We start from the raw sequence: 27,198 nt of genomic DNA on the forward strand, positions 1-27,198 counted from the left end.
TCAGGTGTCTCTCCCCCTCACTGGCTGAAGGCCCCAAGCAGTTGGCTGGTGGCAGGAAGCACCTCTGCCAATGATGGATCATAAGACCAATAAGATTGTCATTTAAGTGTTACTGTTCGCTCCATTTGGGTTGAAAGTGGTTTAATGTTGGAAAGGTGCGCTGTGATGCGAAATAATCAATAACTCCCTCAAATGCATTAAAAGTAAAGTAACAAGTCTTTGAATTTTTCAGGAGTAAAAAGTAGAGGTACTTGTGCTAAATCGCAGGGAGTAAAAGTAAAAAGTTGTCAGTAAAATAAACGGTCCGGTCAGGTGCAGATACCTGAAAAGTCTGCTTAAGTACCTTAATGCCATACTTTGGCCCACAATGCTGTGATTAACCAAAGACAAAACTTACAGCAGGACGAACTGTTGTGAAACGTTATTACACTTGACATGTTCGTGTAAAAGTATAAAAAGAAAACTCTTTGTATATTCAAGCACTTTGTCAAACATACAAAATTAAGGATTTCAGATTTCATAGAGCACATATAAGTCACTATACTATGTTTTTATTACCTTTAACACATTATGAAAAGGTGCTTGTAGTAAACTTTTCCCTAAGTTCTCACAACCAATGGTTTTTAACAAAGAATGAAGGATCAGAGCTGAATCATACGTCGAGAGTCAGTGAAAACATACACGTAATATAGAAAAAGGACAAAAAGGAAAAGATTGGTCTTAAAATTTCTCATTTTTATGTGTTTATTACCTAATGTGACAACAAAGTATGGGATTGTTTCATAAGGGACAAGAAAGTGACGTGTAAGTCCTGGAGGCAAACCTTGAACCATTCAAAGCTTAAAATGTGGCTTTAAGCTTTTGCAATTTTCTGCTCTGTAGCAGACTAAACAGTACAAATTATAACATTTTTATCTCAGCTTTGCAACCCCATGCCATTATGTAAAAATGAATATAACAAAAAGATAGTGACAATTTGTCAAAGTAAATATTTGGTCATAGGCAGCTTTTTATTTTAAGGCTCCACAGAGCAGAGACATCATTTAACATCATAAACTATAACATTTTTAAAGCTGTTCATAATACTGCGAGGAAACTAGACTTGATTTCATATTTTCCTTTAGATTTTTTTCAAGACAAAAACAAAAAAAAATACCAAACACAATGTCTTCTTTTGGTGCTGTAAGGCAGAGTGGTGACCCAGATGCCCTTTCTGACTTTAAACAGGTGTCCTGCTTGGCCTTTAACATGCCTTATCTGAGGCACGACCCCTGCTGAGCCCGGCCCCGTACCCTGCCATTTCCTCCCAAACATTACGAGCACTGTATCATTTCCCTGTCGCCAAATGACTGGCTAGTTGCTGTGCTGTGCTAATGGGAGGAAGAGAAGGCAGATGAAGAGAAACTACAGGAAGAACGGTTCTTCATTTCCCCCCCTCGTGCAATACAATACACAGAATCAATCCTCCAGCCTCCATTTGTCTGTCTACAGCCACTTTGGCTGCAGGGAGAAATTAGGAGCAGCACAGCCGTTATTAGTGTTGAAGAAAATCTTATTTGAGTAGACAAGAGTTTGACGCCCCCACCCCTTCAGAAAAAAAACAACACCGCGATTTAGTTGCAGTAAATTAAGCGTCATAATGTTATTTTATTTTTAGCAGATAATATGGCACCTGTCTTATTTTTTTAAATCTCCTTTAACACATCTGTTTTTTCTCAGTGTAGTACATGGCCTTAACCTTGACTCTACCTCATTATATCCCTGACATACATTAGACTTTAAATCATATGAATCACTGCATATAAATAGTAACACCTCAGACATGTATCCATAACTACAAACTTTAGTCTGAACGTCCTCTCGGTTTTCAATTAATCCTGATTAAATCCATTTAAAACAATAACCTTCTACTTAAAATGACTGTTTCTTTAGCTTTGTTTGTTGCATAGTAGGTTCATCAGATGTTAACAGAGAGTGGAGGCAGATAAAGGATGGGTAATCTAATGTGTTGCTTTCTCATACAAAGCTATCAGTGTCTTTCAATGGGTTTTTCCAACGAGTTTGGCTGAATGAATTACACTAGTCTGTTAGTATTCTGCCTCTGCCGTACAAAAGGTCAATGTCAAATGCACCTCATTTAAAAGTCAATAGCAACCATGCACATCATCTCCTGGGAATTCTGTCCAGGATCCCCTCCAGACAGCATTGTGTATCATTCAGTTAGTAGAGGGCAGCCAGAGAGCTTTTTTAATCTTGACCTTCCAATAAAATATGCTCCCCATCCAGAATTACATGGTCTAAAATGGAGACATAAGCTCCCAACAAATCACACCCAGGCTCAAGGGAGATGTTCAACAGTGTAGGACACGAACACAACAGGTTTAACACTGGCTATCTGCTTTTACTTGTTTACTTTACTTTATCTACAACATGCAGTATATACACACTCAAATACTGACAACACAAATACAAGATTAGAAATGTGTTAAAGTAACTAAACATGGTAAAACTATAATGACACATAATCCAATACTGTTTAAAAACATACTGCTCTTACACTGCAGTAATACTTGAATACTGAATTTCACACAGACAGCAACAAAGCCACTCCAGCTACAATCCACTTGGTAGCTGGCTGTTTGGTTCGGAGGCGGAGGGTCCACACATAAGTGTGTCCACGCTGCTTGGTGCGGTACACTGGACACTCAAAAGTGTTACTGATGTCCCGCTCCTCTGCGGGCACAGCTCTAACATACAGCACAGGCATGGCCAGCGTCAGTTCTCTCAAAACCGCCTCAGAGATGACTCCAGCCTGAGTGTCCCAACGTGCTCCTAACACAAAGACACATGTTGCACTGTGGGTTTGACCAATTATACTTACAAGACAATAATTTTACCAAGACACAGGCAGCAAAATACTGTGAAAAATCTAGATAATTTACAGCAGGATCTACTGCTAGGTTAATTATTCTGACCTTCCATGAAGAGTCCGTGGATGTAGGCTCCTTCCCGTGGAGGATGCCCAAAGTCGTCCTTCATTTTCTTTGTTACATCCACGCTCAGGGTCATCTTGTCCAGGGGCCACTTGTTTTTGCGAGCAATACTCTGCAGCACAGCTGTAAAATATGACTATGTTAATATTTCTGGTTCTACCGGTGCACATATGGTAATATTAATCGTTGTCTTCATTTAGTCCTCACCGGTAAGAAAGGACTGAGGGTTAAAGAGCCCCGAAAGCCAAACAACTGCAGGTAGGACAAAATCTTGAGTCCAGCTGTCGAGCTCGTGGCAGCTACACATTAGATCGTTCAACCTAAAGAATAAATAATTGTTAATAAAAAACTAGGAAGATCATTAATAGAAGCTTTTAGAGTGTGCCTATAAGGGATTATTTAAGAAGTAAGAAAAATTAGCATATAATAGGTTGACTCATAAGTTACCACTGTGCCAGTGTTTTAGTGGAGGAATAAGCCAATCTGGCCCAGGAGTCTGGGACCTGCTCCATGAACAGTGAAGACTGCAGATTCTCCATCCTGGAGGAGAAAGTGAGTTCGCCCTGTGGACAGAGAAATGCTTTTTAATGCTATAATAATAACAGTAAAGCACCTTGCTGGCAGTCACTGTGTTTATGGTACCTTCAGACCAAGAGCCAGCTCATGAAGGGACTTCTTTATCTCAGCTAACAGAAGATTCATGCGCTCACACTCCTGAAAGCAAACTAAGATGTACGGGTTTCGCTCTGTTGTCTTTGCCATAATCTCTGCCATGTTATACTCCTCAGGAAGCTTGTCAAGGATGTCTTCAATTATTGACGTGACCTAAGAAATACAATAAACTGGGTTAGTGATATAGACAGGTCCCTGCACCCTCAGCAGTTTTTTTTCCTCCCCCATAATGATTCTTTCTGCATGCAGACCTTCTCCTCTGTGCTCTGAGCTGCTCCCTCTCCTCTGGAAGAGTTCTGTGGCTGCAGTTCCAACAGAGCCTTTAAGAGGTTGTCTGAGGTGACAGTGAGGCACTCAAGCTCAGCATTTGGATGGAGACCATACAAAGTGGGATTCTCGGAGGGGAGATGTTCGTCAATATAGTGGTGGTAACCAGTGTAGTCCAAGAACGGAGGAGACAGGAACCCCGGACACAGAGAGAGATCCATTTCAAACTAGGAATTGAAAATTCATAACACAAAGACCAAAAAAATTAAAATTAAAAAAAGCTAAGCATGTATTTTATATGTTAATATCATGGACAATATACAAGTGCAAGCCTTTTCTTGCAGGCACAACAAAACATTCTTCAAAATGCAGTTTCAGGAAAAAGTACTGGAAGAGAAATCTCCAAAAGAAAAAATATATGAAATAAACCCTTAATAGTATCTGTCACAAAAGCACAATGTCTAAAGAAACAGAAAACCTAGACTGGTATTACATGCAAAACTGCAGTTTAGTATTTCACCCCCAGGGGGCACCCTTTACCTTGACAACAACTCAAAACAGCTACACAGCTATGGATTAGCCTGTCATCATAAAATTGAACACAACTCCAGATAAAAGTTTGTACCCAAATAATGAGCAGACGTTATTAAATGAAGTGAAATACATTTCAAAAGTGACACTTTTGTTTAAAAAAAAAAACATAAAGAAGAAGATGTGAACAAATTAGGCTACATCACCTCTGCCTTACCATTTTAGGATGCATAAATTCCTGCAGGTAAGTTTTACACAGTCTTCTATCCCAGACATCAGTAATGTGTCCTCCATACATGATCTCTCCAAACAGATAACACAAGTCCTCCCAAGGCACCTGCATGAACTGCAATAGATGTTATTGACTAAAATCATATTGCAAATATAAGACACGAATGCATCGTGGTAGGTTTATTAAAATTATTCCCAGGGTTCATTTCTGTTCTGTTATAGAGACATGTTTCTATTTTCCTGATAAAAAAAGTTTTTTTTGTTTTTAAACTTTAAGCAAACAACCTCCGAGATAGGCTACTTTTCATAATGACAACAGTAGGGAAATATAGCAAAATTATGTTTCTTATACACACTGATCTAAAGTGCAACAGAAGAGTCTTTTCCACAGCGGGAGATTGTGATCAGTGAGGGTGAAGGAGGAAGAAAAGAAGCTGTGATTCATAACAAATTACAAAAGCTGTAGGTTCACAATCATTTGTACCTGTATTGTTTTGCAAATTGCTTCCTTCATCAGCTCTAATTGCAGTGATCACTTATGTAGCGTTGTGAACTGTCACATTGGCTGCATGTAATTACATTTAGGATAACGCTTCATTGCCCTCCTAATGAATTCTCTGTATACGCACATACAGGTTACTGTTTGGTTAACATAATGAAGGACATTCGTTTTTGGAGGGCAGAATACCTGGGAGACATAATTGGTTATGACCAGAGTAATAGGAGTCCTAAGAGCAATGCATTAGCAGTTGTGAGGGGAGCAGCACCTTAAGAATGGATTTTTTGTCTTTGTGAAATAAAGCTAAATTACAGGTTGCGCGTTCATAGTTATAAGAGAAGAAATGTGGAATAAAAAAAGATGGGAATGAACATTTTTCACAAATAACAGTGGGACAAAAGATTTCAATAAGTAATTGGAGACACTGCAGTAATTCAACATTACTGTCTGTTAGAAATGCCAATGCTAAGTACCATTATCATTATAAATTTAGCCGGCAAAGAAGGTAGCTGCAAAAACAAATTAAAAGTTGTATTACAGTAATCGAAATGCTAAATTAAAATAAATAAAACTTAAAATGTCAGTTTAGCTGTAGAAAATAGTGCTAAACATACTTTTGTGTTGGTCTCTAAGTAGTTGTACAAGACATTAGCTGAGATTGTTAGGTCCCCCGTGCTGAAGGGGTAGTTGTTATTCCACCCTTGTGGGCCAAATTTACGGCGCTCCGTTACACAGGAATGAAAAAAGCAGAGGGAGAAGAGCATCGAGTTGAACTCTTGTTCTCTGGAGCACATATCCAGAGTGTCCTGAAAGGAGAAAGAAAACAAGTGAAGATTTCAGTGACTACTACAGTCTAAGCATATTAGAAATAAAGCATATTTTCCATTTTACCTGGCTGAAGTTGCTGAGGGCTGCGTGCAAGCTGGCATTCATGCCGGTGGGTGGCTCGTTGGTGATTTTGATGGCATTCTCCAATATGCCTCTGGGGATTACATGCTGCTCAGGACATGGCGCGGGTTCTCCGGTGATGAAAACCCGATAGCTGGGGTGACTGTCTACTGCTGTTGTCTCCAGAAGAGCATCCAAAGAGGGCAGCCACTGAGCCACCAGGTGTACATTCTGAGCATCAAAATAAGGTAGAATATGTAACAGGTTGATAGAATTTGTGCGTAAATTTGATTTCATAGTAAATGCCATGAAAACTGTGTCTCTGTGTTCTGATAGGAAACCACTGATTTACTTGGCTACAGACTTCGCCTTAAAGGAGCCATTTAGTGAGCTGATCTAGCCAATTATGGTTTTTATTGAACCAAATTTATTTCCCCTGCTCCGGGAGTTAGATAATATCATTAGGTGCTTTATAAGCCAGCTGGAACTGCTGCAATCATTGAATAATAGGATTCCCTACCTGCAAAATGACCCAGTGTCCATGTTTAGAGGCATTTCTGAGAACCCTCTCAGCCACTATCTCTTGCCCCTGTCCCAGGGACACATTGTGCAAAGTTCCCTGGTCAATGGAAAATCCCAGTTTTAAACCTGCACACAAAGGAAATTTTGAAAATCTGAGCATAAATAACAATACAGGATTTGTAACTAACAAAGAATATACATCATACCAAGTTTCTCTACATCTCTGAGTGGATCCACTCCAGGTGAGAGGATGAAGAACACAGGTGTTGAGGGACCGCTGTCTTCAAACAGCCTCTCAAATTCCAGCCTGGCACTGTCCACATACTTAGCTCCCATGCTTTCCTCTACAAATTTCCTGCCAGGAGACATCATCAAAAGCTCAGTTGTGTACAATAACTAGAAACACAAATGTGCTTTAGTGAGTTTACTCACCTTAGTGTGTAGGTCATCCGGTCAGGGCGAAGAGCTCTCAGGATAATCAGCCTCTGGAGGGAATTCGTATTCTTCCAGTCTTGAGGAAGCCTTTCATTTTCAGGACAGCTGGACTCAACTATCTTCCTCCAGCGATTCGGTGAGCTCTCTATGTCTCTGTCAAGTCCACTGAAGCCCTCAATTGTAGAAATTGTCTGCAACAAAGAAACACACATTGATACTTCACTTAAAAAGAGTGAAAATATGAACTTTTCATTTGTCGAATGCGTCATCTTAATATTTACTGTACCTTAATGGCCCCCCAGGCAGACATAGAGAGGAACGGCACTGGACTAACTTTGCTTGCCTCCACGGGATAGCGCAGCAGGAAGTCTAATTCCTGCATATCAATCAGTTTCTCCTTGAGCTGAATCTGAGGAGAAGTACCAAAAGCAGTTTATTATGAGCTCTCTGTTATTGATAGAATTTCCACGGCTACTGAAATAAAAATGGGAAAACTCAGGAAATGGTGCTGGGTAAACTTTTACAGGCCTCTGAATGTGAAATAGCCACATGAAGGACAGCCTTCAGAGTGCCACAGTTTCCAAGATGAAAACAGTTGGTGCAATGACAGATAATTGCATTATGCCATCAGAACCAGCCCCCTTGTCAGAACCAACTGTGTGAGCAGCAGCCACGGTGCAAGGTGTGAGAGGTAATCAATAGCAGCGTATGGTATTCCTGACTGCTTTTAATTGAAGTTAATGTGGGGGAAGAAAAGTACTTTGATTGATGAGGATGACAGGAGGCCCCACCTCTGAGGCGGTCCTGAGTCCCTCACCTGGAAGGCAGTGTGTGACAAGAAGGTTAACTTGTCTCTCTCAAACAGGCCCTGGCTGGTGTACAGGAATACAGAATAGGTGATGGCCTCAGTGAGGGAGTGGACTCTGGTCCTCACATCCTCATCCCATTCGGCACGCTCCATTGCTTTAATAAACACCGAGTTAAAGGTCTGGAATGCAACAAAAAAGAGGACACCATGTGTATGCAAACAAGTTTTTTTGGACTGACATCTGGTATAGAGGGACATGTTTAAGCTCATTTTTACATAAAGATTGTACCTTGAAGAGAAATAATAATTGCAAAAACCACAAAGCGATATCTGTCCTCTAAGAGCACTTCAGGGGTAAAGGTTTCACCTTGAGAGAAAACTGGTACATCAGGTTAATCTTGCTGAGGTTGTCGATGATAAAGAAGAGGAGTGATGCTCTCTCAGCTGCTGGGCGGTATAGTTCTCGAGCCTCGTTGATCTTTCTCTCGTTCTCTCTGGCCTCCACCACCTGTGAGATCCAATTGCACAAAATGAGCTATTAGGCTCTCAGTCATGCTCCAAAACCCTCTCATTACACTTATTCCTAACTACACATCATTTGCAGCTAATGCAATAAAATGAGGTGCTTGCTGTTTATGACATTCAAAAAAACAACCGAGTGACAAAAAAACAACAAAAAGAAAAATAACCTTACCTTGCACTGAATGTGCGCGGCTGTAGTCTTGGTATTCTCAAGTTGCTCCACCAGAAAAATATCCCCTAGAAAATTACCATGGGCTGCGGAGAGGCGACTCAGCAGGTCATCTTCAAACCTTCTCAGCTCAATCTTGAAGTGGTTCTGCTGCGTGGTCAGCTTCGTCTTGGAAAATGTACTCAGAACAGTTCAAAACTGCACATTTTTCCTATCAGGTATTAAGGATTATCATGTAGACAAAATGCTTTACTCCAAAAAGAATGTAACTTTCTGTGGATTACCTTTAGTTCCTCCAAATCAGGTCTCTCCCGAGAGACTACCTGTCCCAGCAGCTGCTCCTCCAGGCCCTTAGGAGTCACGGTGAAGTTGATCAGGGTGGTCTGGGCCTGGAGCTCAGGAGGGAAATGTGGATTGGCCAACTTGGTGTGAAGAATGAGTTTAAAATTACTGTTGTACGTGCACTCCTTGCCTCCAATTAGAATGTACCTGGATAATAGGACCACAAATATTTTTATTTATTTAGTCTGAAGGACAATGAGGCCTCAACAGCATGTTGGTTATTTAGATTATAGAAGTAAGTGATAAAAAGAAGACAGCCTGGTATCATACCCACTTGTTAGACTTGTTACCTGGCAGGAAGTGTACTTAAAAAAAGAAAGCCATGATTATGATGAAGATGGTCTGAACTGCACTTCTGTTTTTGCCCTACAACTTTAGTTTGGCTCCAAATGTCACTTACCCTATAGACAAATATTCTTGAGTAAATATGAAAGATTATCATGGCCAATATTTATCTGTTCCTGCATTTCAATTAAATTAGCAGTGGCTTGACGAACCTGGTGGCTTTTCATTTATCTCTAATTACCCCTTAGATGTCAGGCAAGGCCCCAATTTTTATGGCACAGGTTCCTCATGGCCTGGGTCTGGTTCAACTCTATATCTTCACAAGCCAGAATTAATGTACTATTGATAGAACCATTACTCCACCAAATTAAAGTCCTTGCTGATGGATTGGCTTGTAGTCTTCCGTCAGCCATGAAAGGAATAATTAGTATTCATTACTTCACACTCTACAACATTCCAATTATTAATGAACTTCAGCTGTGGAGACCTACGAGATCCATCATGGCCGCCCCAGCAGGTTGTATTAATCATCGACAGAAACAAGCGTGTGGGTCATCTACAAGGGATAAACTTATAATCAGATTTACTATGATGAATTGTTACGCCTGGACAGACAGGGCTTCAAAAGACGCTCGATGAACAGTCGCCCGAATATTCAATATTCATGGTCTTACAAATATCAGAGCAAGAAAGATGTAAACATTTCTGAGTAGGAGATCAAAGCAGGACGTCAATATGTCGTATTTTCTATTTATTCTGCTGTTGCTTGTCCAGTTTATGGAATTTACTGTATTTTTCTTTGGTAACTGAGGTATTTGCAGAGCAGCTACTTTAGTGACACCAGTGGTTTGGAAATTTTCACCAGAATAGTGGTCGTGTTTGAAAAACCGAGTTTGAAATCAGAGAGATTTGTCTTTTTTTTTTTTTTTTTTTTAAATCATGACGATGATGATAATAATAATAATAATAATAATAATAATAATAATAATAATAATAATAATAATAATAATAACAACCACCTTTTAATAAAAGTCACCGTATCGTTGTAACAAAGCTTTAATTATTAGTGAACTACAAATGCACGAGTATCACCGCCAAAAGAATTCACAGGGACGATGATTTTGCAAAAAGATTTGACTGCTTCAAATTGCTATTAACTTAATTGGTGGCTTTTTAGAATAGCCATTGCTTACAAACATTAAATTGTTAATTAATTAAACTCTGGTGATTACTAATAATATTTGCTAATATTAGTAAGTACTAATTTTATAATGATTTTATTTATTTTATGAGGTTGTGTATGTTATTATGTTTATGCCAGAAATTATATAGTTATAGTTATAATGTTTTATGTAAAATATCATTACTGAGTAAAGAAATTCTATATTTAAAAATGGATGTAACCACTTTGATGACACACACAAGTTAGTAAACTCCGATTGTAAAGCCATGAACTTGACATTTTTGCTCTCTGCATATTGATTTTCTGAAACTACACAAGATGGAGAGGAGAGGTGGAACTAAATGAGAAACTGAACATAGTGCACACACATATTGTAGAGACCTATTATAATATCCTGCTTTATCCTCCTCTTTGACTCTAATGGGGACCATAATTTACCAAATTTACTTGATGTTGTGTCACATTCAGCTCGTAAATTCATCATGAAGGTGTTTACTGAGGTTACCGACCAAAGGAACCAGAGGGTAATTTTATACAAGTGGATATTTTCTTCTTTTCCAACCAGAAGTTCACTTGCTGCTGGCCATTAGAAAAAACTCCAACACTAGCTCACTTTTCAGACCTGGAAGCTAGATCCATCACTTTCAAACTAAGGACTATAACAACACCAAGCCAAAAATATAAACATCTAAATGTTTAACAAAAACAAACAAACAAAAAAAACAAAACACAAAAATTAACAAATTTCAGTGAAATATGCATTTCTTGCTTTGTATGCTTAAAACAGATTCACACTACAGCCAATAAGGCACATCTGTTCATCAAGGAAAAGCTTGACTAAGCCAAGACTGCTAGAATGCAGAGAGTGAGGAGCAGCAAGACCAGACAACAAATCAGTAATTAAATTAAGAACTAAACAGTTCACTTGTCTCCAGTGCTTCACACACAATAAAGCAATACCTATTATACTTATTATATTCAATTCAGTTTTATTTATATAGCACCAAATCACAACATCAGTTGCCTCAAGATGCTTTATATTGTGTGGGTTGACCCAGTGACCCTACAAGAATACAAAGAAAACAGAGAAAACTGCAACAATCACAAAAACCCTTATGAGCTAGCACTTTGGCAACAGTGGAAAAGAAAAACTCCCCTTTAACAGGAAGACACCTCCTGCAGAACCCACATAATTTCCTTAGGGATTAATAAAGTATTCTGATTCTGAATCAGATTGAGAACCAGGTTCATGGAGGGGCAGCCATCTGCCACCACCTGTTGGGCTGGAATTGAGGGTCTAACTTAGTGGATTTATTGATGGATGTGAGTCCTGTTTGTGTGTGAGAGTTGTTATAGTACTAAATGGTGCTTACCTCACTTTAGTCAACCATAATGTAGAAAATGTAGATAAGCTGAGATTGCAATAAAATACTGCAGTAACTGAAAGGCAAGACTGCCAAGAGAGACTTGAAAGTAACTCTAACCATGACTATAAAGACACTGGATTGTTTAGGACACTATGATATACATTTTCTTTATATGATATTAATTTTTCATTTTCAGTAAATAAATTTAAATAGCAGCACTATTTGACAAACTTAATGATATAATTCACAAATATGACCCCACTCTGGTTAAAAGAAATCCAAATGTAGTGTAAATGTATAAATTAGTCCATAATTGCTCTAAAGGTACAGTATGGAGACAAATACGGGCAAACCACCTACAGTTACAGTGTTTAGTTAAGTTACTGAAGCTGACTTGAGTCTTTCATGATGATGGACGACTTATGAATTTATTGTGTTAGATGCCATTTTTCTGTAGGAGACAGGAGTCTTTTTACATAACCATGACTGTCCTGAATTCAGCCTTTACGCTTAGGCTAAGCTGTTCAATATTCATTGCACCTAAAGAATATGAACGCACAAATATACATCCATCACCAGTCTTGAGGGGCCAATCAATACGTTGGCCTCAGGGATTCAGGCGATGTGCTGCAAAATTCATTTATAATCTAAAGAGCAGGCAATAATAATGCATTCAGACATGTCTTACTGGTGCTTCAAAGCTCAGTGAGATTCAACCATCTGGCAAATGTGCTTCTATTGTCTCACACGACAGATGCATTGGGACAAGTTGTGGGTATATCGACTTATGAAGGAATGGTGATGCAAAAACCGCATATTGATTTAAAGCATTATTTGGCGTGCAACAACACCAATGCTACGTAACAGAGCAGTAGTGGGGTTTTTTTAATGATCTTTGCAAGCTAAAAAAATGCTTAAACGTGTACTGTTCATGTTTTAGTACCAACCTTCCTCGTTTAATAGTTTTCCTGCTTAGTAGAGGCTCCAGAACCGGGTCTACCTTTTCTGGCAGGTTCTCTATCACGACAGTTTCCCCAAAGACAAGAGCTTGTTCAATCACATCTAAACAACTGTATAGAAAGAAAAAACAAGAAAAAGAAACATGACTGGAGCTGCAAATTTTTAAGTTTCACAAGCACTCACTGGCACGAGTAATACAATCACACTGTGACAGCAAAACTGACAATAATTTACCGCTTCTCACCCTTTCTGTCCAAGCTGCACCACCCTCAGCTCTGACGCTAGCTGATTTCTGATCCACTTGATGCCCTGCTGCTGTGGGTCGATGATGAGTGGCCAACGCTCACTGGTGGTCAGGATGGCCGCGTTCTCAATAGACATCCTATCATTTGGCAGGCCCTGGTTATGCCAAGCAGCCACGGTGGCATCATCTGTAAGCATGAGGACTGGATCCAGGCCGTCTGTCAGGGGTACAGAGACCTGGAACAGAAACACAGGAATGATGTCATTTTGGTTCAAGCACTGGTGGCTGTGCACTCCAGTTCAGACTCAGAGAAAGAAGGATGGTAGTGAAAGTATGTTGCTTACCTTCAGAGATCTAAGGAAAGGAATCCACTTGTTGTTAAAAAGCTCCACACGATACTGGCTGGTAAAGTAACCCATGTAGGAGACAAATGCTGACGTGAGGAGCACATCACCACACAGGGTTTTCTTTTGCTTTTCAAACTGGACAATTTTCAGGGACCAGCGCTCCTTCTCTGACTATAAGACACAAACAGCAAGCTTCAATATCATCTTTAAAAAATACACACAAAATACCAAAGAGAGCAGTCCATCTCATGACCATTTACATCAAAAAGTAAACAATCTGTGCTTCTGAATTATGTGCACCCTAGGCAGCTTCCCACTGCTCACATTTATCATGCAAACTAAGAAGATGTAAGCAGTAAAGCATACAACTGAAATTCCCTTACAATAACTCTGGGTGTTTGGCTGTAGATTCACTCGGCATCAATTTAGCATTCATTTAAACCTTCAATACTGTGACTGTGACAGCCTACAACAATAAATCACGCATGGCATTTTCTTACAAGGGGCTGTGGATCTAGAATATGTCACATAATAAATTCTCAGACAGTTAAAAATCACTATAATTTTACTCTAATGTATTATGGATTGCCTGTAATATCACTCAGTCTGGGGTGAGACATTGTTAATTTCCAACAGCTGTTGAGGCTTTGAGGTAAGTTAATGATTAAATATAGACGGCCTGATTTATTAGTCTGTACACTATTGCTTCCAGGTCAATGCCATAAAGACAAAACATTTATCTTGATATGCTTAAAAGCCAAGCTGTTCCATGCAAACCGCATTTATTTTCTGGAATAAGGAAGTCGAACTTGCAAAATGGCCACTGAAATGACCATATTTTATTTCATATTAGCATCCATAAAGATAAAGATTTGGCTGACTAAAAAAAGACATGCAAAGGAATGCAGCAAAGTTGAATATTATATTAAACCAGCTACATAAATATGCAGCTATCGACATTTATATTCTCCACATATCCACATTCCATAATTTCCCATCTGCACTTTTTCAAATAATTGAAAAAAAAAAAACTTCTGAAGAAATAATTTTTTACTCTTTGGACAAGCTCAGAAGTGCTCACACATCTACCACACAGACACAGGGTAGTGTTAGTGTAGACCTCTTGCCATTTCTCTTCACTCCTCAATTTGGAAACTGCTCAGCCAGCCAGTTGCCCAGTTCAGCCATGCGTTTTCAGTTGTCCAGCCCTCTCTACCTGTCTCACAAGTCCCCGGTATGCTGCTGGGCTGGGCTGTAAAATCTCCCTTTGCCTGATCTGCTCACACAACTGTCAGGCCATCCTGCCAGGACATAACAACTTCCAGTCCAGATTACTGATGCAATTCTATTACCAGCACCTCTCCATGCATATCTCCAGCAAATTGACAGTTAACTGTATGCCAGGTCAGCCCCAATGACACGACCAAACTCCTCTATCTCCCCTTGTTTACCATTAAGCCCTTGACTAGTCGGTTGGCCAGCTCTATGGTCTGGGTGGTACGCATCACCTCCTCCTGACAACTGATTTTCTCAGCTGTAGCCATTTCATACTGAGCTGTTATGCTCTGGAGGCTGGCATCAAGATCCTATAGAAACAAAAAGAAGGAAGCCATGCAAATTAAAAACGATAAAGAAAATGCAGCATTTAGACTGAGTGACTTAGGTAAAAATAACATTGTACTCACTGCCAACTTCTTTTGAAGTGCCAACAGTTTGGCTGTTGCTGTTTCTAGCTCTGCATTAGCTTGTGACAAGGCATGCCTTTTTGGAATCACCTCACAATAGATCTGCAAAATAAATAAAAAATAAATACAGCATGTGTGAAAAAAAACCTTTAAAATGAAGAATAAGATTTCTCATAGGAAACATAAGAAACTGCCTTAGAGTTTATTTGAATGCAATGGCTGACCTCGTAGTATCTCACAATATTAATGGTCCAGGCACAAAGACCAGCTGCAGCTGTAGATTTGGTCCAAACTAGATCAGGGTGAAAGTCTGGGTTTCTCAGATATTCTTGTTTCACCACAGTCAGGCATGACTCAGGGATGTGCTCCTTATCATACGACATCAAGGCCTGCAGGAAATCATCCACCTGACACACAAAAACCAAAACAAATGAGACAGCATTTGATGAAGGCTGAAAATGGAACACATAGAGCATGTTGCGAATCACAACCACTTCAAACAACTTAATTCTTTGCTTACAAAAGAGAAAGTCCCACAAAATGAGGGTTATATTTGATTCCTCTCATCAACAATTCTTAGGATTAAGTCCTGTGGTGAAAAATTTTAAAAGTGATACCCTAAAATAATTAATCAAATGCAATTAAAACTAAACGTTTTCCAGTCACACTTGCATTAACAGAAGCAAGAAGCAGAGGAGGGAGGTTTGCACACTTGCTCCACCAGTGAGTGAGCATATTCATAGAGCCATCCAGCTGTAATGTGAGCACTGGAGTTGGGCAGGGCCAGGGTCAAGGCCCACTCACAAATTAGATTGACATTAATCAGGCAGATGCAATTGACATGATGATGGCTTAACCTTGCCCATGAAGGCCCGCGCTGCCTTCCAGCTCCGATCCTTAGGCACTCGACCACGAGGGGCCAGCAGGACCATCACAGCTGCTGCTACATTGATTACTGCTGCCGGGGGGTTTGGAAAGGCCTTCAGCTCAGTAAGATTCACCTGAAAGAATATTATATAACATCATATATTGAGAAAGACTGCAAATTTTTACGTAATTCTGTCTAGTCTGATAAAATCTAGTACCTTGTTGAGGGTGTTCAGTGCTGCTGTGGCGGCTGCCAGTAACGGCTCTGCCTTGGATAGGTCGTTTTCACACTCCTTCTGTTTGACAGCAATTTCTGCCTGGATCACAGCAACCTGCACAAAAGCAACCATAACAAATTGGATTCCACATGTCTATTTAACAATGTGGTATGTAGAGTGCAATGCCAAAGAATGTGTGTTATATAATATGTGACAGGACTAGTCACCTTTTGTGCTTCAACATCTGCAGCCTCTCTCTTGCTGCTCACCCTCTCAGTTTGCTGTCCAATCTTAGCAATCAGAGCTTCGATGTTCTCATTTTTAAGGGTCAGTTCAGCGTCTTGGGATGCAAGTTTAGCTTTTAGATCTTCAACCTGTATATATAAGAAAGAAACATACTCACAATACTTCAATATGTGAAATACTTAATGTCATAGAAAAGCATAAAAAAGGAAGTACTGTCTGTTGTTTACCTTAGCCTAACATCTCTTGCCCAGAAATCAGTCGCCTACAGTGCAGATTAAAGATTTACCTGAGCAGCAGTGGTTTGGAGTTTCTGAAGGCCGCTGTCGAGTCGGTTCATCTTGTGCTGAAGCTGAGCCCGGCTTTTCTCCAGAAGGTTTCTGTACAGGGTGATTTGCTGGAGAAAGCTCTTGGGGGTGGTGTAATTGTACCTCTTCTCATTGCGCTGGTATTTTTCACTTGCCTGGTTGACACTAGTGTGAACATAGGCCATGAAAAGACTGATGGATTCCTGGACGGCAGGCTGTAAAAATAAGCAGACAAGGGGGGAGAGGGGCGAACAGGGTGAGCTGGATTGAGTGGAGTTTAACATCCCAGGCCTGATGGGAACTGAAATATTATCTTCATAAATTTTGAATTCATCTACAAGTTTTGCCATCTTACTTGGCCGGCCCTGACTTACTCAATCTGAAATTTAGGTGCAGCTAGCAGAAATGATTATGCTTTGAAACCTCTGTGAAAATAATGTGTTTAGACCACTGACGTGCAAGCTTGTAAAACATGCACACTGCTTACATTATATCTGGTGGCCTCCAACTTTATAAACACCATCTACTGTGGCCATAATACTACATCCTGACTTGGTATTCATCATACGGCACACAATGACACACAGCCTGCATTAATCACACAGTTAGTGATCAATTAAAGCAAAAACAAATGATCAGAGAATACAAGGATCAAACCTGACCATAACTCACAAAAAGCCATTGTTAATGATCACAGAGCCACAGGGAAAAAAATCATTATTAATTAAGATCTGACACAATGCACTTGACAAAGCGTGCTGTGCTCTGTTGAGATGCGACAGAAACTCTCTGATTGGCCTTGTGTAACAACTATTAGCAGGTTGTGCATTTCTAACTTTAAATGAATGATCATTTCATTTCTTGCAGTCCTGCCTCTTTAAGAAGATAAACAATCATTAACAATGGTTTAATAAATTACTTTACATGTACAGTTTCACATTGTTTTTGGTTTCTTCTCCTCTGCACCTATAAAGATGTACTTTTCATTTGATTTGATTATACTATTTAAGCTCTCATACATATATTTTGGTTACAGGAGAACTTTAGTCCTACCTCCACCCTTGTGCACTAATCTACTACAGCTGCAACATCCCCTAATCATCATCGTCGTCGTCATCATCATCATCACACAACTTCTAAGCACTACAGCTACTATTACAACAAGACACGCCTGCACATGAACATGCACAACACTCAAGAGTGGAAAGTAATGGTCTGGCACATGTTCACATATGTGATGACGCTTCCTGGTTGTGACAGCTGTGCCACCTTAGAGGGTCGTTATGTGCTTAATCACTCTTCTCTCATTAACATAAATGAGTCTGGGTTGTGATCGTTCCACTGCCATGATGGAAAACAATGATATGCTGCACTCAGTGAGAGTCCCCAGGCATGTGTTCGGCAATTTGTCAGAACCTCAGAAGAGAACTAATGATGAAGGATCCATGGAAAACTTAATCCAGCTGCACAGCAATAATTGCAAGGTGTTCATTAAAGTCCAACTGAGTCCCGAATATCAGGGTACATGACAAACCTAGGCAAGATACAGTACCAGCTGCATACATATCTGACAGCTGATATTGTTTTTTTAGTAATTTGGCACATGTTGTGTTGTACAGAATATAACTCTTAAGTTATAAGAGATTATGAGATATTGTTCTTGGGTTCAAAAGCCTGACCTCAATGCCTTCAACTTCTTGGATGAACCTGTAGCTGACTGACTGCAGAGCTTCAGGGATCCAAGAATAAAACCAGTCGATGATTGTGGAGTTGATGAGGGCTGGAAAGTGACGAGCCCTAACCTGCAGAACACTGCCCACAGGAGAGAAACACAGGACTACCTGCAAAGAAGAAAGCAAAGAGAGAAAGTCTACCATGTGCACTAAAAGATTAGTAGAAACACACTTCATCAAAGAGTACACAAAGAAAAATCAACACAGGTCACAGACATTGAAATGATGCATCTCCAAAGGGAAACTGGCAGCAGCCTGGGCCCCCACTTTCAACACCTTGGCACATAGACAGGAGCTACATTCCCAGTTGGCTGGAGCAGACGGTGACGCTACCAGAGGCCCTGGCGCAAACACTAGCTGGATGGCATACATGTGTAGTGACTGAGAAAAGAATTTCCTTCCTTTTAACCCCCCCACTTTGTCAGGCTTGGTTAATTCAGCTTGTTAAACATATTTAGTAATATTAAACAGCAGCTGTGCTTTTAATTTCCCCAGCTCAAATCTAATGTATGTGTAAGAATTTCTCTTTATTTTAGTTTGTTTGTTTGGTAGCAGGATTTCTCCAAAATTTATGAATGGATTTGCATGATAAATTTACCAGTAGTAGAATTTGACCCAGCCTAGAGGTGATTAACTTTTGGAGTCAATCCTGATGTTTTGGGGACGAAGACAGGGCAAAAATGAAACATTTCAATTCTCACTTTTTAAGAGCTTCTTATAAAATTGAAATGAGAAAAGAGAGAGGTTATTCCAGATGTTCTTCGGGATCCGGGCACTCAATTCATGCAGTGTATTTTCAGCCCTGAATTCATCCAGAGCTAATAATCTCACTTTTTAATGTCAGCCTTCAGTGCATAACTGGAACCTTTTAAAGGATCAGGGGGTAGTTGTTGTAGAAGACAGATTACCAATAAAACTCTAACAGAACATGTTAAATTTAAATGCATTGGTGGATTAAAAAAACATACGAAATCTGAAAGACTAAACCTTGAGCTGTAGTCCCACTCGATCTGTGAAAAATTTCCAACAGTTTTCCCTGTTGTCCAGAAGACCAAGGCCTCGCACGTCAGCTCTCACCCCAGACACAATACTTTCAATCTCCTCCTCACTGAAAACCTCAGGAACTTCCCCTGTACAGCAAAACACAGTCATTATTACAGACTAGCAAATGCTAATGATGGATATTCACACAGAACAATCTTAGAGGCTGAATGCATTTGATGTTTAGTAATTCACAATCATAAAGAAAAAATGCTACATATATCGAACAGGTATATGAGTCAGGTGAACAGATGAAACAACACAGTGTAAATTAATTTGGAGTTTGGGTCTCACCTGATGCCAGAAAGTCATTAATAATGACCAGAAACCGGTCATCGGATATTTGTGCGTCACTCAGGAGCAAAGCCACACGCTTGTTCTGCACTCCAGCCTTCAGGAACAAACCGGCCAAATCCATCTACACAAAAACCACACAGGCCATGAATGGATAATATTCATATTGAGTGGCATGAAGATCAAACTGTTCAATAAATTCATCAATTGGATATCTAAAATCCCATGATTAACACTTTGATTTTTTTAAGAGGCTTTTAAATGATAAATTGATAGGCTTGCCTCATCAATAATGTATTAAAATATTGCCCAGTGTCTTTTAATAGTATCTGACAATTATTTTATGCATCACTGGAGGATCTGAGCAAAACTGAATTATATCAATATGCTGCATTCAGCGAGAAGGAAAGCTCATCTGGGTATTCTTTAAAGGCACCCTGATTTAAATAACGTTTTTTCCTCTACATTTTCATAACCTGTGAAAGTCAAACAGTGGTTCATGTTCTTGGCTCTAATCTGTCTAATCTGTCAAGATCAGTATTTACCTTGAAGTCCTGGACTGTGTAACCTTTACTCAGAATAATTTGGAAGACTTCCACAGAGGATAGGTAGGCAGCCAGACGAGTCAGGCTTTGCTTCCCACTGCCCCCGACTCCGACCAGTAAGCCATGACCTCTTGGAGTTTCCAAGATACGACTGATGTGGCAGCTGGCAATAACACATCTCTTCATTATAGTTCTAATTATATTTACATCATATTATTTTTCCAGTATGACATAGTTTTATTATAACTATGATATTTATATGGAAACCAGCTCCACTTACACATGTTGCATGGCATCTTCAAACAACACTAGGTTCATGGCTGGATGAATCTCATTGTAGCTTTCCAGGGCATCTGTGAGGATGGTGCTGAGTGCAGACCAGTCTGTGACAGGGGCATAGGAGGGTTTCTCACCCATCTGGGCAAAGTGGCAATAAAGGAGGGGCTGCTTTTTCACCTTTATATCCTCCAGTCCCTAGAAGAAAACAGGAAACAGGCATAGTAATAATAATGGGTAAAGTTTTTATGTGATGATGAAAAGCAGCAGTTTATTCTGTTTATCAAAAGCTGCTTTGCACCTCAAAACATTCTAGCATAGTCTCCAACTGGAACTTCTGAAAAAGCTGCAGGTCCTTTAGATCTACCAGTCTGTCTGAGTATACTCTGCAGGACTCGTGGAGCCACAACTGTGCCAGGTCAGCGCTGTCTTTCACATTCTCAGGTCCAGAGAAGAGGATGCCCTTAATTTCACATATCATCATTAATATTTTACTTTTAATACACAAGTCAAGTTGTATGAGTGTTTACTATGGGCAATACCTGAAAGACATTTGACAGATCTCGAAGATTAAACGTGTAGTGAAACTTGATGGCTGTGGGCAGAAAGTTATGAACCATCTTGTGGTGAAGAGTTATGGCTGCCTGAATGACAGCTGCAGCACTACTCTGAACAAGGGGACTGAAGAGCTGCTGCTTCAGATGACTACACAGGATCTGACTGAAGATCGACCTCTGAGCATCACATGAAGGAAAGTTCACTGCAAACACAGAGAAATGCCTCTGTAGAGAGCAAAGGCACACAAAAATTGCAAAATATGTTTAGTATATATGTGTATAGATAACATCTTGCTTAGAAATGGGCTCTGTTAAACACCAAACACTGTGACAAATGTATGAATGTAGAAGTAGCAATCATTCTTGACACATATTGTGTTTTCTTTGTAGTAGCAGTAGTATGTATTAAGTAGTGGTATGAAGTCCCACACCAATAAAATAGAACTCCCATAATATCTTCACAGTATAAAGCACTGTTGAAATCGAGCTCTTATTTGAGTAAACAAACAAACTTTGTTACATACTTTTTTTAACATTTGTAATGTGGTGACAATGGGCTAATTTTACAGAATAAGTAAATAAAATTGCCATTGCTTAACAAAGTATAAAAGTAAGTAACAAATATAAAACACTGTAGGTCAGAATAAAGTAAAAGGTGCAGATGTAATGTCCCCATATGAGCATGTAGGGTCTCAGGAGATTAAATTTATCAACATTTAAGATTAGGTTCAAAACAGTTTCTGGAGATTAGAAAGCAATGAAAAAAGCATGATAATGCAGGATTTGTGCATTATTGCACATCCACTTTAATTTAGATTAATTTAAACTACAACTCAAACCATCAGCACTGCTCTGCATAACTATATTTTTTGAAAAATTGATTATGTTGGTATATACAACAGTTTTACCTGCTATCATACCTGTAATCTGGGGTTGATAATGAAAGTCCCAGCAGTTGGATTCATACAGGCAACATATTGGGTATTATGTATTTCTTTCAGGGTCAGTTTCTGTCTGTCATAACTGCAGAGAGAAGGAAATTGAAGAAGGTTTCAATGGCTAATCAAAAAAAAACAAAAAAAAAAACAACTGTCACGAGATTTAAAATTACAGCTGAAAAACAGGTACTGTTTGTTCATATTGTTTGCATGTTTTTTTTATTCTTGCCTATGCTGTTATGCTACGTCTGTCTGTGCTCCTTAGAGAAACTATACAGAATCTCTGACTTGACTTGTTTTGACTTGGTGTGTGCAGAGTCGTCTTACCAGTGCCCATAATCCAGATGTTGGCGTATAAGTGTGTGAGGCTGCACTGTGCCATAATTGTCCATAGCTGGCATGTTCATGTCATCTATAAAGTAGATCAGCCTTCTGTTGCCTACAGGGGAGTAGCTTCTGCCTGCTCTTTTCTCTAATGGTCGCTCTAAGATCGCTGCAACAGAAATAAACAAATGAACAGCAATAAAAACATTGACTGAACCAAATTCAACTAAGATTTTTAAAGATCAAAGATTTTTACTGGCAATTCACTACGTGTATTGGACACACAGGATAATCGAAATACTGCTTCTCTCTCAACTTGGTGTAAATAAGAATTTAGAGTTAAGAAAGATAGAGGACATTCTAGGGAAAAATATAAAGTCACACCTACGTACAACAGTGCAGTTTTGAGAGATATAAATAAAGTAAATAAATAAAGCAGTGAGTCGTGCACGGACATTAACAGTCATTGCCAGTAGGTGGTGCTACAGTTCATTGCATGTGCTACTCTGTTCCACATGACAATCAAAAACGCCACTCACCCTGCAACATGAGGGAGGAGGTGTAGTAGTTCAAAGGTACTTTTGTGGTCATGTAACTTTCTGGCAGACAGTCTAACTTGTTCCTGACGAGTGCAGTCTTTCCCACTCCGGCATTCCCCACAAGCATCACTGGCTGTCTCCTCTCCAGCAACAAGTCCATGAAGTAGCGAAGACGCACGGTCTCTGCTGTGTGTACAAGAACAGCCTGCAATCATAGAAACAGCAGGAAGACACAGAACAGAAACACACATGCTTATTATGGCTTTCTTTGAGTGTGATTTATTGACAGACATGTGTTCAGTGAATTGTGCGTGATTTATAATTTCTTGTATTTCCCCTGAACGCCACAACTATTCTGTCATAATAGCATCATTTGCTCAGAACAAAACCCTACTAATTATGGCTCAGCAAGAGCCTTTGGAGCATTCACAGCTGTACACAGGAGCATAAAGAAAGACAAAAGAGCGTGGGTGATAGCTCAAGCCTTGTTGCTCATGCCTTCACCCCCACACAGTCTGGTATAGGGAGTACTGGATGGTAATCAGACACAGTGGCAAGCCTATCATCCATTCTAGCACCCCTGCCATAACCTCAGGATGTGACTTTACCCTCTCTTATTATGTTCACTGAGGCATACATACATTTTTAATATGACTGCATTGTTCATTTTTGGTTATTTTGCTGTAAGGAGGTTGCTTCTTTTGATTGTAAAGGTAATTATTTATGAAACCACTTTGAAAAGTTTCCCTTTCTCTCTTGAGGGATCTACTCTGAGTTCTAGCAGCTTATACATATGCTCTTACCTGTAATGGTGTACAAGTGTCCATGTCAAAGGGTGGCACGGTGTCACTCCAGGGCAAAAACCGCCTGGTTTGATGGTCAAGGTAATAGTCGAACACTGTTCCCTGTGCTGGCAGTTTTACAGTCTTCATCTCTTTGGTCCACCACTGACTGAACTCCGCTCGATAATCACAGAGCTTATGAAGCAATGAAGCATACAATGTTATGGATTAATTCACATCATGTCATTTAGACAGCCATCTACAATCAGTCAAAATTTGTTAAGCTTATTCTTGAAAAAACTGTCCCGTTTACCTGACATTTTTAATGAATTATTTTATTTTACAATAATAGTGCTAGAAAAAGTAAATAAAAATAATCCTATAACTAAGTAAACCAACCAATAGTACTGTCTAACTGCGCTTGATGTTTAGTTCTGTGAAAAAAAAATTAATTTCTCTTTGAAATATCACAGAATGAGAGACTTCTAAAGAGTATTTCACTGTCATGTCAAAGCTTATCTTTACAGCTGCTATAATGTACACAGCATGATGTAAAATTGACCTAAATTAAACTATATGAATACCTGATCTTGATACAAGGCCCCACCGAATGCCCAGATGCAGGCAAAGGTGAAATAGGTCTCATAGATTTCACGAGGGGATTCAGAAGGAACATTTTCTGGTGTCAGAAGGCAGTCGAGCAAAGTGCAGAGTGTCTGAATGAAAAGAAAGGCTTATTATATTTCAGTTTTCTGCCAGTAGAGGTATACAAGGGAAGAAATAAATGCATTGCGCATGTTTCTGTGTCATATGCACCTGCACCATAGAGATCTCTGGAATGAAAGTGATTGTCTTGAAAGTGTTTTTCATCTGTTCTAGACAACGTGGAACGTATTTCTCAAACAGTATGGTGAGATGGGCTCTTTCAGTCTGCCGTTCTCTTTGGTCAATCCAGCTGGCAACGTACCTGAGCAGCAACCCAAATCCAGAAGATTACACAAAATTACCACAGAAAAGGTATCCGATATTAGATACTATGAGATTAATTTGAAGTCTGTGTAACTCACGGGTTCCAGCCCAGGTCCTGCTGGTTAACATAGAGGATACCTGCTCTGGACACAGTGGCAGGAGTCGCCATTCTTAGGTGACTGATTTCAAAAATCAGTCTCATAGATGAAGTAAGCGCCACACGTTCATTACTGGCTAGAGTCAGTACCTGAGAGACATTGTGAAACATTAATACTACGACATCTGAATGGCCAATATGATGGACAAGACTCTACCCAAATGATAAGAAAACACCCCCATATCTCATCAAGTATGGCATGATTCATTGCTGTGGAAAAGAACCTCCAAGTACTCACACTTCAGGAGCTGATTGCTGAAGGAAGGGGAGAGAAACATCTTTTTCTATCTATACCACCTTGGTTGCTATGTGTCTACAATAGTGTATGAGTGAAAAGGAGGGAGGTACCTTGTTATCATCCATCACTGTGTTGAGTGATTCAATCCACATCGGATCAATGTCTCCATCCAACACAATCCACTTAGGCCCACTGTGGGAGATGTTTGCCTGCTCTCGCATCAGTGATGAAAGCAAACCTAGCAAACAGGAATTTGGGGTGCATAGAACAAGAGTGAGATTTGGTCTTTTTGTTGAGGTTTTGCTATCTTGTTTTTAATGCACTTTTTTTTTTTTTACCATCTTTCCATTCTCGAGTTGCAGGATGGATGAAGCCAAACAGCTCATTTCTGTCTATTGCTTTTGGGTTGAGGTCATTCCATACAGGCTTCCTTTTCAGGTTTACATAAGTTTTATGGAGAACTCTCAATATCTGTTAATAAAAATACCAGCACTTTACCATTTATATTTATGTTACAAATTCAGCTGAACATTTATTTAGACAGCAAGTGACACAGAAAAAAAATCTAACCTGACTTTTTCCAGTCCCTGCATTTCCAACAACAAAGACAGAGTGACGTACAGCCATGAGCTCCTCCAGCTGCACCACCTTCAAAAATAAAGGTGCTTAAAAGAGGGTTCTTTAATCCTTTTTAGAGTAGGTATGAACAGATTCATCTCAAACCTTGAGGATAAATGTCTCCTCTGGCTGCAGCCGAAGATCAAGTGTAGTCTTTCGAATGGCCTTTTCAAATTCTAGGTCTCTTTCTCGTTCTACTTCCATGTCTGGGAACAGGTCTCCCAGCAGTCCCATGAAGATAGGCACATCCTCTGTCACAATTTTAGACATGTTGAAGTCCCGCAGTGCACGCATCAACACCTAGGTATTAAAATGAGTATGAGATAAAATATCAGCGTGAGATATTAGATAAAATATGAGATAAAATGCACATATCAGTTCACCTGATCCTCTACTCTTGTTTTGTCTCTTCTTCTCAATGCCCCTGCCAGAACCAGAACAGACTTGACAGCACGCAAACCCCAATCATAGTGGTCCTGATAAACAAAAATGACAAAAGAAAATGAAAATGTGCATTCCCACGTTTAAACTAACCATAAATCCAAACAAACTCCTAGTGCTTTGCTGTGCTCCTGAGGCAAATCTAGAAAGATTTATTACTGGTGCCCTCTGTTCTAATTCAACAATGTGAAATGTTACAGAGCTACTAAGTGTCTTACTCATACCTGCTTGGAGAGCAGTTCCTTGCAGAGAGTGTACAGAGTGATGAACTTCTTGGCTAAAAGCTTAGCATCACGGAAGCCTTCTGCCACGAGCATGATCTCACAAATGAGTTCAGTGTCTGGCACCACCATGGCACAGGGCCTACAGGAGGACAGACAAAGCACACGGTGAACTCTCTGCTGAAAAATGACATTTTATATATATTTAAAAAGGTGGGTGCATCATTCCCACCTGAAAAGAGACTTGAGGTTCTCAGGTAGCTCCGTCCTCCCTGCATAGCCAGGATTCATAGTTATGAAAATCCCAACCGAGTGTTTTAAAGCAATGTTCTTGTCGAGGAACAGGAACCTGTGAGGTGGCACACACTGTTGACTTATTTTTTAAGTAAAATTAACATGATGTAAACTTCATGTATTCTTCTTCAATTACCCACCTTTCCTTTTTAGATCGAATGGCGTCCTGAATGGTTTTAACCTGCACCGCTACAACCGACAGAACATCCACAGGGATACGATTGAATTCATCAAAGCAGCCCCATGCTCCAGTCTGTGCCAGACCCTTGTAAATATTTCCAATGGACTAAACATAAAAATAAGCATCACAGAAATTTTGCATTAAAATATATTTCTTTACTGAAACCTCTAAATGAAAACATAAACTGACCAATGGCAATAACTCTGATGTACGGAATTTCACACCTTGTAGTCCATCTGTTCAGAACAATTGAAGACGTATACCATGACACCCATGGCTCTGCCAAGATCCTTTGTGGTCTCAGTCTTCCCTGTTCCAGCAGGGCCTGACGGGGCCCCACTCATGTTCAGGTGGAGTGACTGAGTCAAGGTGATGTAACACCTACAGTGTGAAAGGTGAACATAATTTTTTTACACAATTAATGTTGTGTATTGTCTGCAAAGAGTAAAAGCTGATAAGCATAA

The 27,198-nt window shown here is 39.7% G+C and overlaps 1 protein-coding gene across 2 annotated transcripts in view; it reads right to left on the bottom strand.

Moving 5' to 3' along the window:
- Positions 1 to 746: 746 nt before the first annotated feature.
- The window catches only part of LOC146377574 (dynein axonemal heavy chain 11), a 41,638-nt gene continuing 15,186 nt past the window's right edge, over positions 747 to 27,198 (bottom strand). Inside the window, exons 33-82 of one of the 2 annotated variants that reach the window (XM_084944046.1) lie at positions 26,959 to 27,115; positions 26,694 to 26,839; positions 26,492 to 26,608; positions 26,263 to 26,401; positions 25,981 to 26,073; positions 25,703 to 25,897; positions 25,550 to 25,627; positions 25,318 to 25,450; positions 25,090 to 25,217; positions 24,683 to 24,831; positions 24,432 to 24,582; positions 24,200 to 24,331; positions 23,637 to 23,810; positions 22,834 to 23,038; positions 22,298 to 22,463; positions 21,953 to 22,055; positions 21,018 to 21,257; positions 20,777 to 20,938; positions 20,480 to 20,673; positions 20,200 to 20,362; positions 19,655 to 19,778; positions 19,307 to 19,449; positions 18,266 to 18,427; positions 16,568 to 16,801; positions 16,263 to 16,409; positions 16,036 to 16,149; positions 15,808 to 15,951; positions 15,175 to 15,357; positions 14,951 to 15,052; positions 14,717 to 14,851; positions 13,263 to 13,436; positions 12,919 to 13,154; positions 12,662 to 12,784; positions 8,822 to 9,026; positions 8,541 to 8,705; positions 8,214 to 8,354; positions 7,856 to 8,026; positions 7,325 to 7,447; positions 7,036 to 7,229; positions 6,810 to 6,958; positions 6,602 to 6,729; positions 6,085 to 6,312; positions 5,808 to 5,999; positions 4,681 to 4,809; positions 3,917 to 4,159; positions 3,636 to 3,818; positions 3,441 to 3,556; positions 3,201 to 3,313; positions 2,976 to 3,116; positions 747 to 2,832 (exon numbers count right to left, since the gene is read on the bottom strand). In XM_084944046.1, coding sequence (XP_084800172.1) covers positions 2,585 to 2,832; positions 2,976 to 3,116; positions 3,201 to 3,313; positions 3,441 to 3,556; positions 3,636 to 3,818; positions 3,917 to 4,159; positions 4,681 to 4,809; positions 5,808 to 5,999; positions 6,085 to 6,312; positions 6,602 to 6,729; positions 6,810 to 6,958; positions 7,036 to 7,229; positions 7,325 to 7,447; positions 7,856 to 8,026; positions 8,214 to 8,354; positions 8,541 to 8,705; positions 8,822 to 9,026; positions 12,662 to 12,784; positions 12,919 to 13,154; positions 13,263 to 13,436; positions 14,717 to 14,851; positions 14,951 to 15,052; positions 15,175 to 15,357; positions 15,808 to 15,951; positions 16,036 to 16,149; positions 16,263 to 16,409; positions 16,568 to 16,801; positions 18,266 to 18,427; positions 19,307 to 19,449; positions 19,655 to 19,778; positions 20,200 to 20,362; positions 20,480 to 20,673; positions 20,777 to 20,938; positions 21,018 to 21,257; positions 21,953 to 22,055; positions 22,298 to 22,463; positions 22,834 to 23,038; positions 23,637 to 23,810; positions 24,200 to 24,331; positions 24,432 to 24,582; positions 24,683 to 24,831; positions 25,090 to 25,217; positions 25,318 to 25,450; positions 25,550 to 25,627; positions 25,703 to 25,897; positions 25,981 to 26,073; positions 26,263 to 26,401; positions 26,492 to 26,608; positions 26,694 to 26,839; positions 26,959 to 27,115 — 7,915 coding nt within the window. In that variant the 3' untranslated portion in view covers positions 747 to 2,584. Of the gene's footprint in view, positions 2,833 to 2,975; positions 3,117 to 3,200; positions 3,314 to 3,440; positions 3,557 to 3,635; positions 3,819 to 3,916; positions 4,160 to 4,680; positions 4,810 to 5,807; positions 6,000 to 6,084; positions 6,313 to 6,601; positions 6,730 to 6,809; positions 6,959 to 7,035; positions 7,230 to 7,324; positions 7,448 to 7,855; positions 8,027 to 8,213; positions 8,355 to 8,540; positions 8,706 to 8,821; positions 9,027 to 12,661; positions 12,785 to 12,918; positions 13,155 to 13,262; positions 13,437 to 14,716; positions 14,852 to 14,950; positions 15,053 to 15,174; positions 15,358 to 15,807; positions 15,952 to 16,035; positions 16,150 to 16,262; positions 16,410 to 16,567; positions 16,802 to 17,639; positions 17,800 to 18,265; positions 18,428 to 19,306; positions 19,450 to 19,654; positions 19,779 to 20,199; positions 20,363 to 20,479; positions 20,674 to 20,776; positions 20,939 to 21,017; positions 21,258 to 21,952; positions 22,056 to 22,297; positions 22,464 to 22,833; positions 23,039 to 23,636; positions 23,811 to 24,199; positions 24,332 to 24,431; positions 24,583 to 24,682; positions 24,832 to 25,089; positions 25,218 to 25,317; positions 25,451 to 25,549; positions 25,628 to 25,702; positions 25,898 to 25,980; positions 26,074 to 26,262; positions 26,402 to 26,491; positions 26,609 to 26,693; positions 26,840 to 26,958; positions 27,116 to 27,198 lie in introns of those variants that run through there. The other variant, XM_084944045.1, reaches the window with a different exon arrangement.

This window comes from Perissodus microlepis, chromosome 11 (genome assembly GCF_051167445.1).
Source record: "Perissodus microlepis isolate ML-2025 ecotype Zambia chromosome 11, ASM5116744v1, whole genome shotgun sequence".
Lineage (NCBI taxonomy): Eukaryota > Metazoa > Chordata > Actinopteri > Cichliformes > Cichlidae > Perissodus > Perissodus microlepis.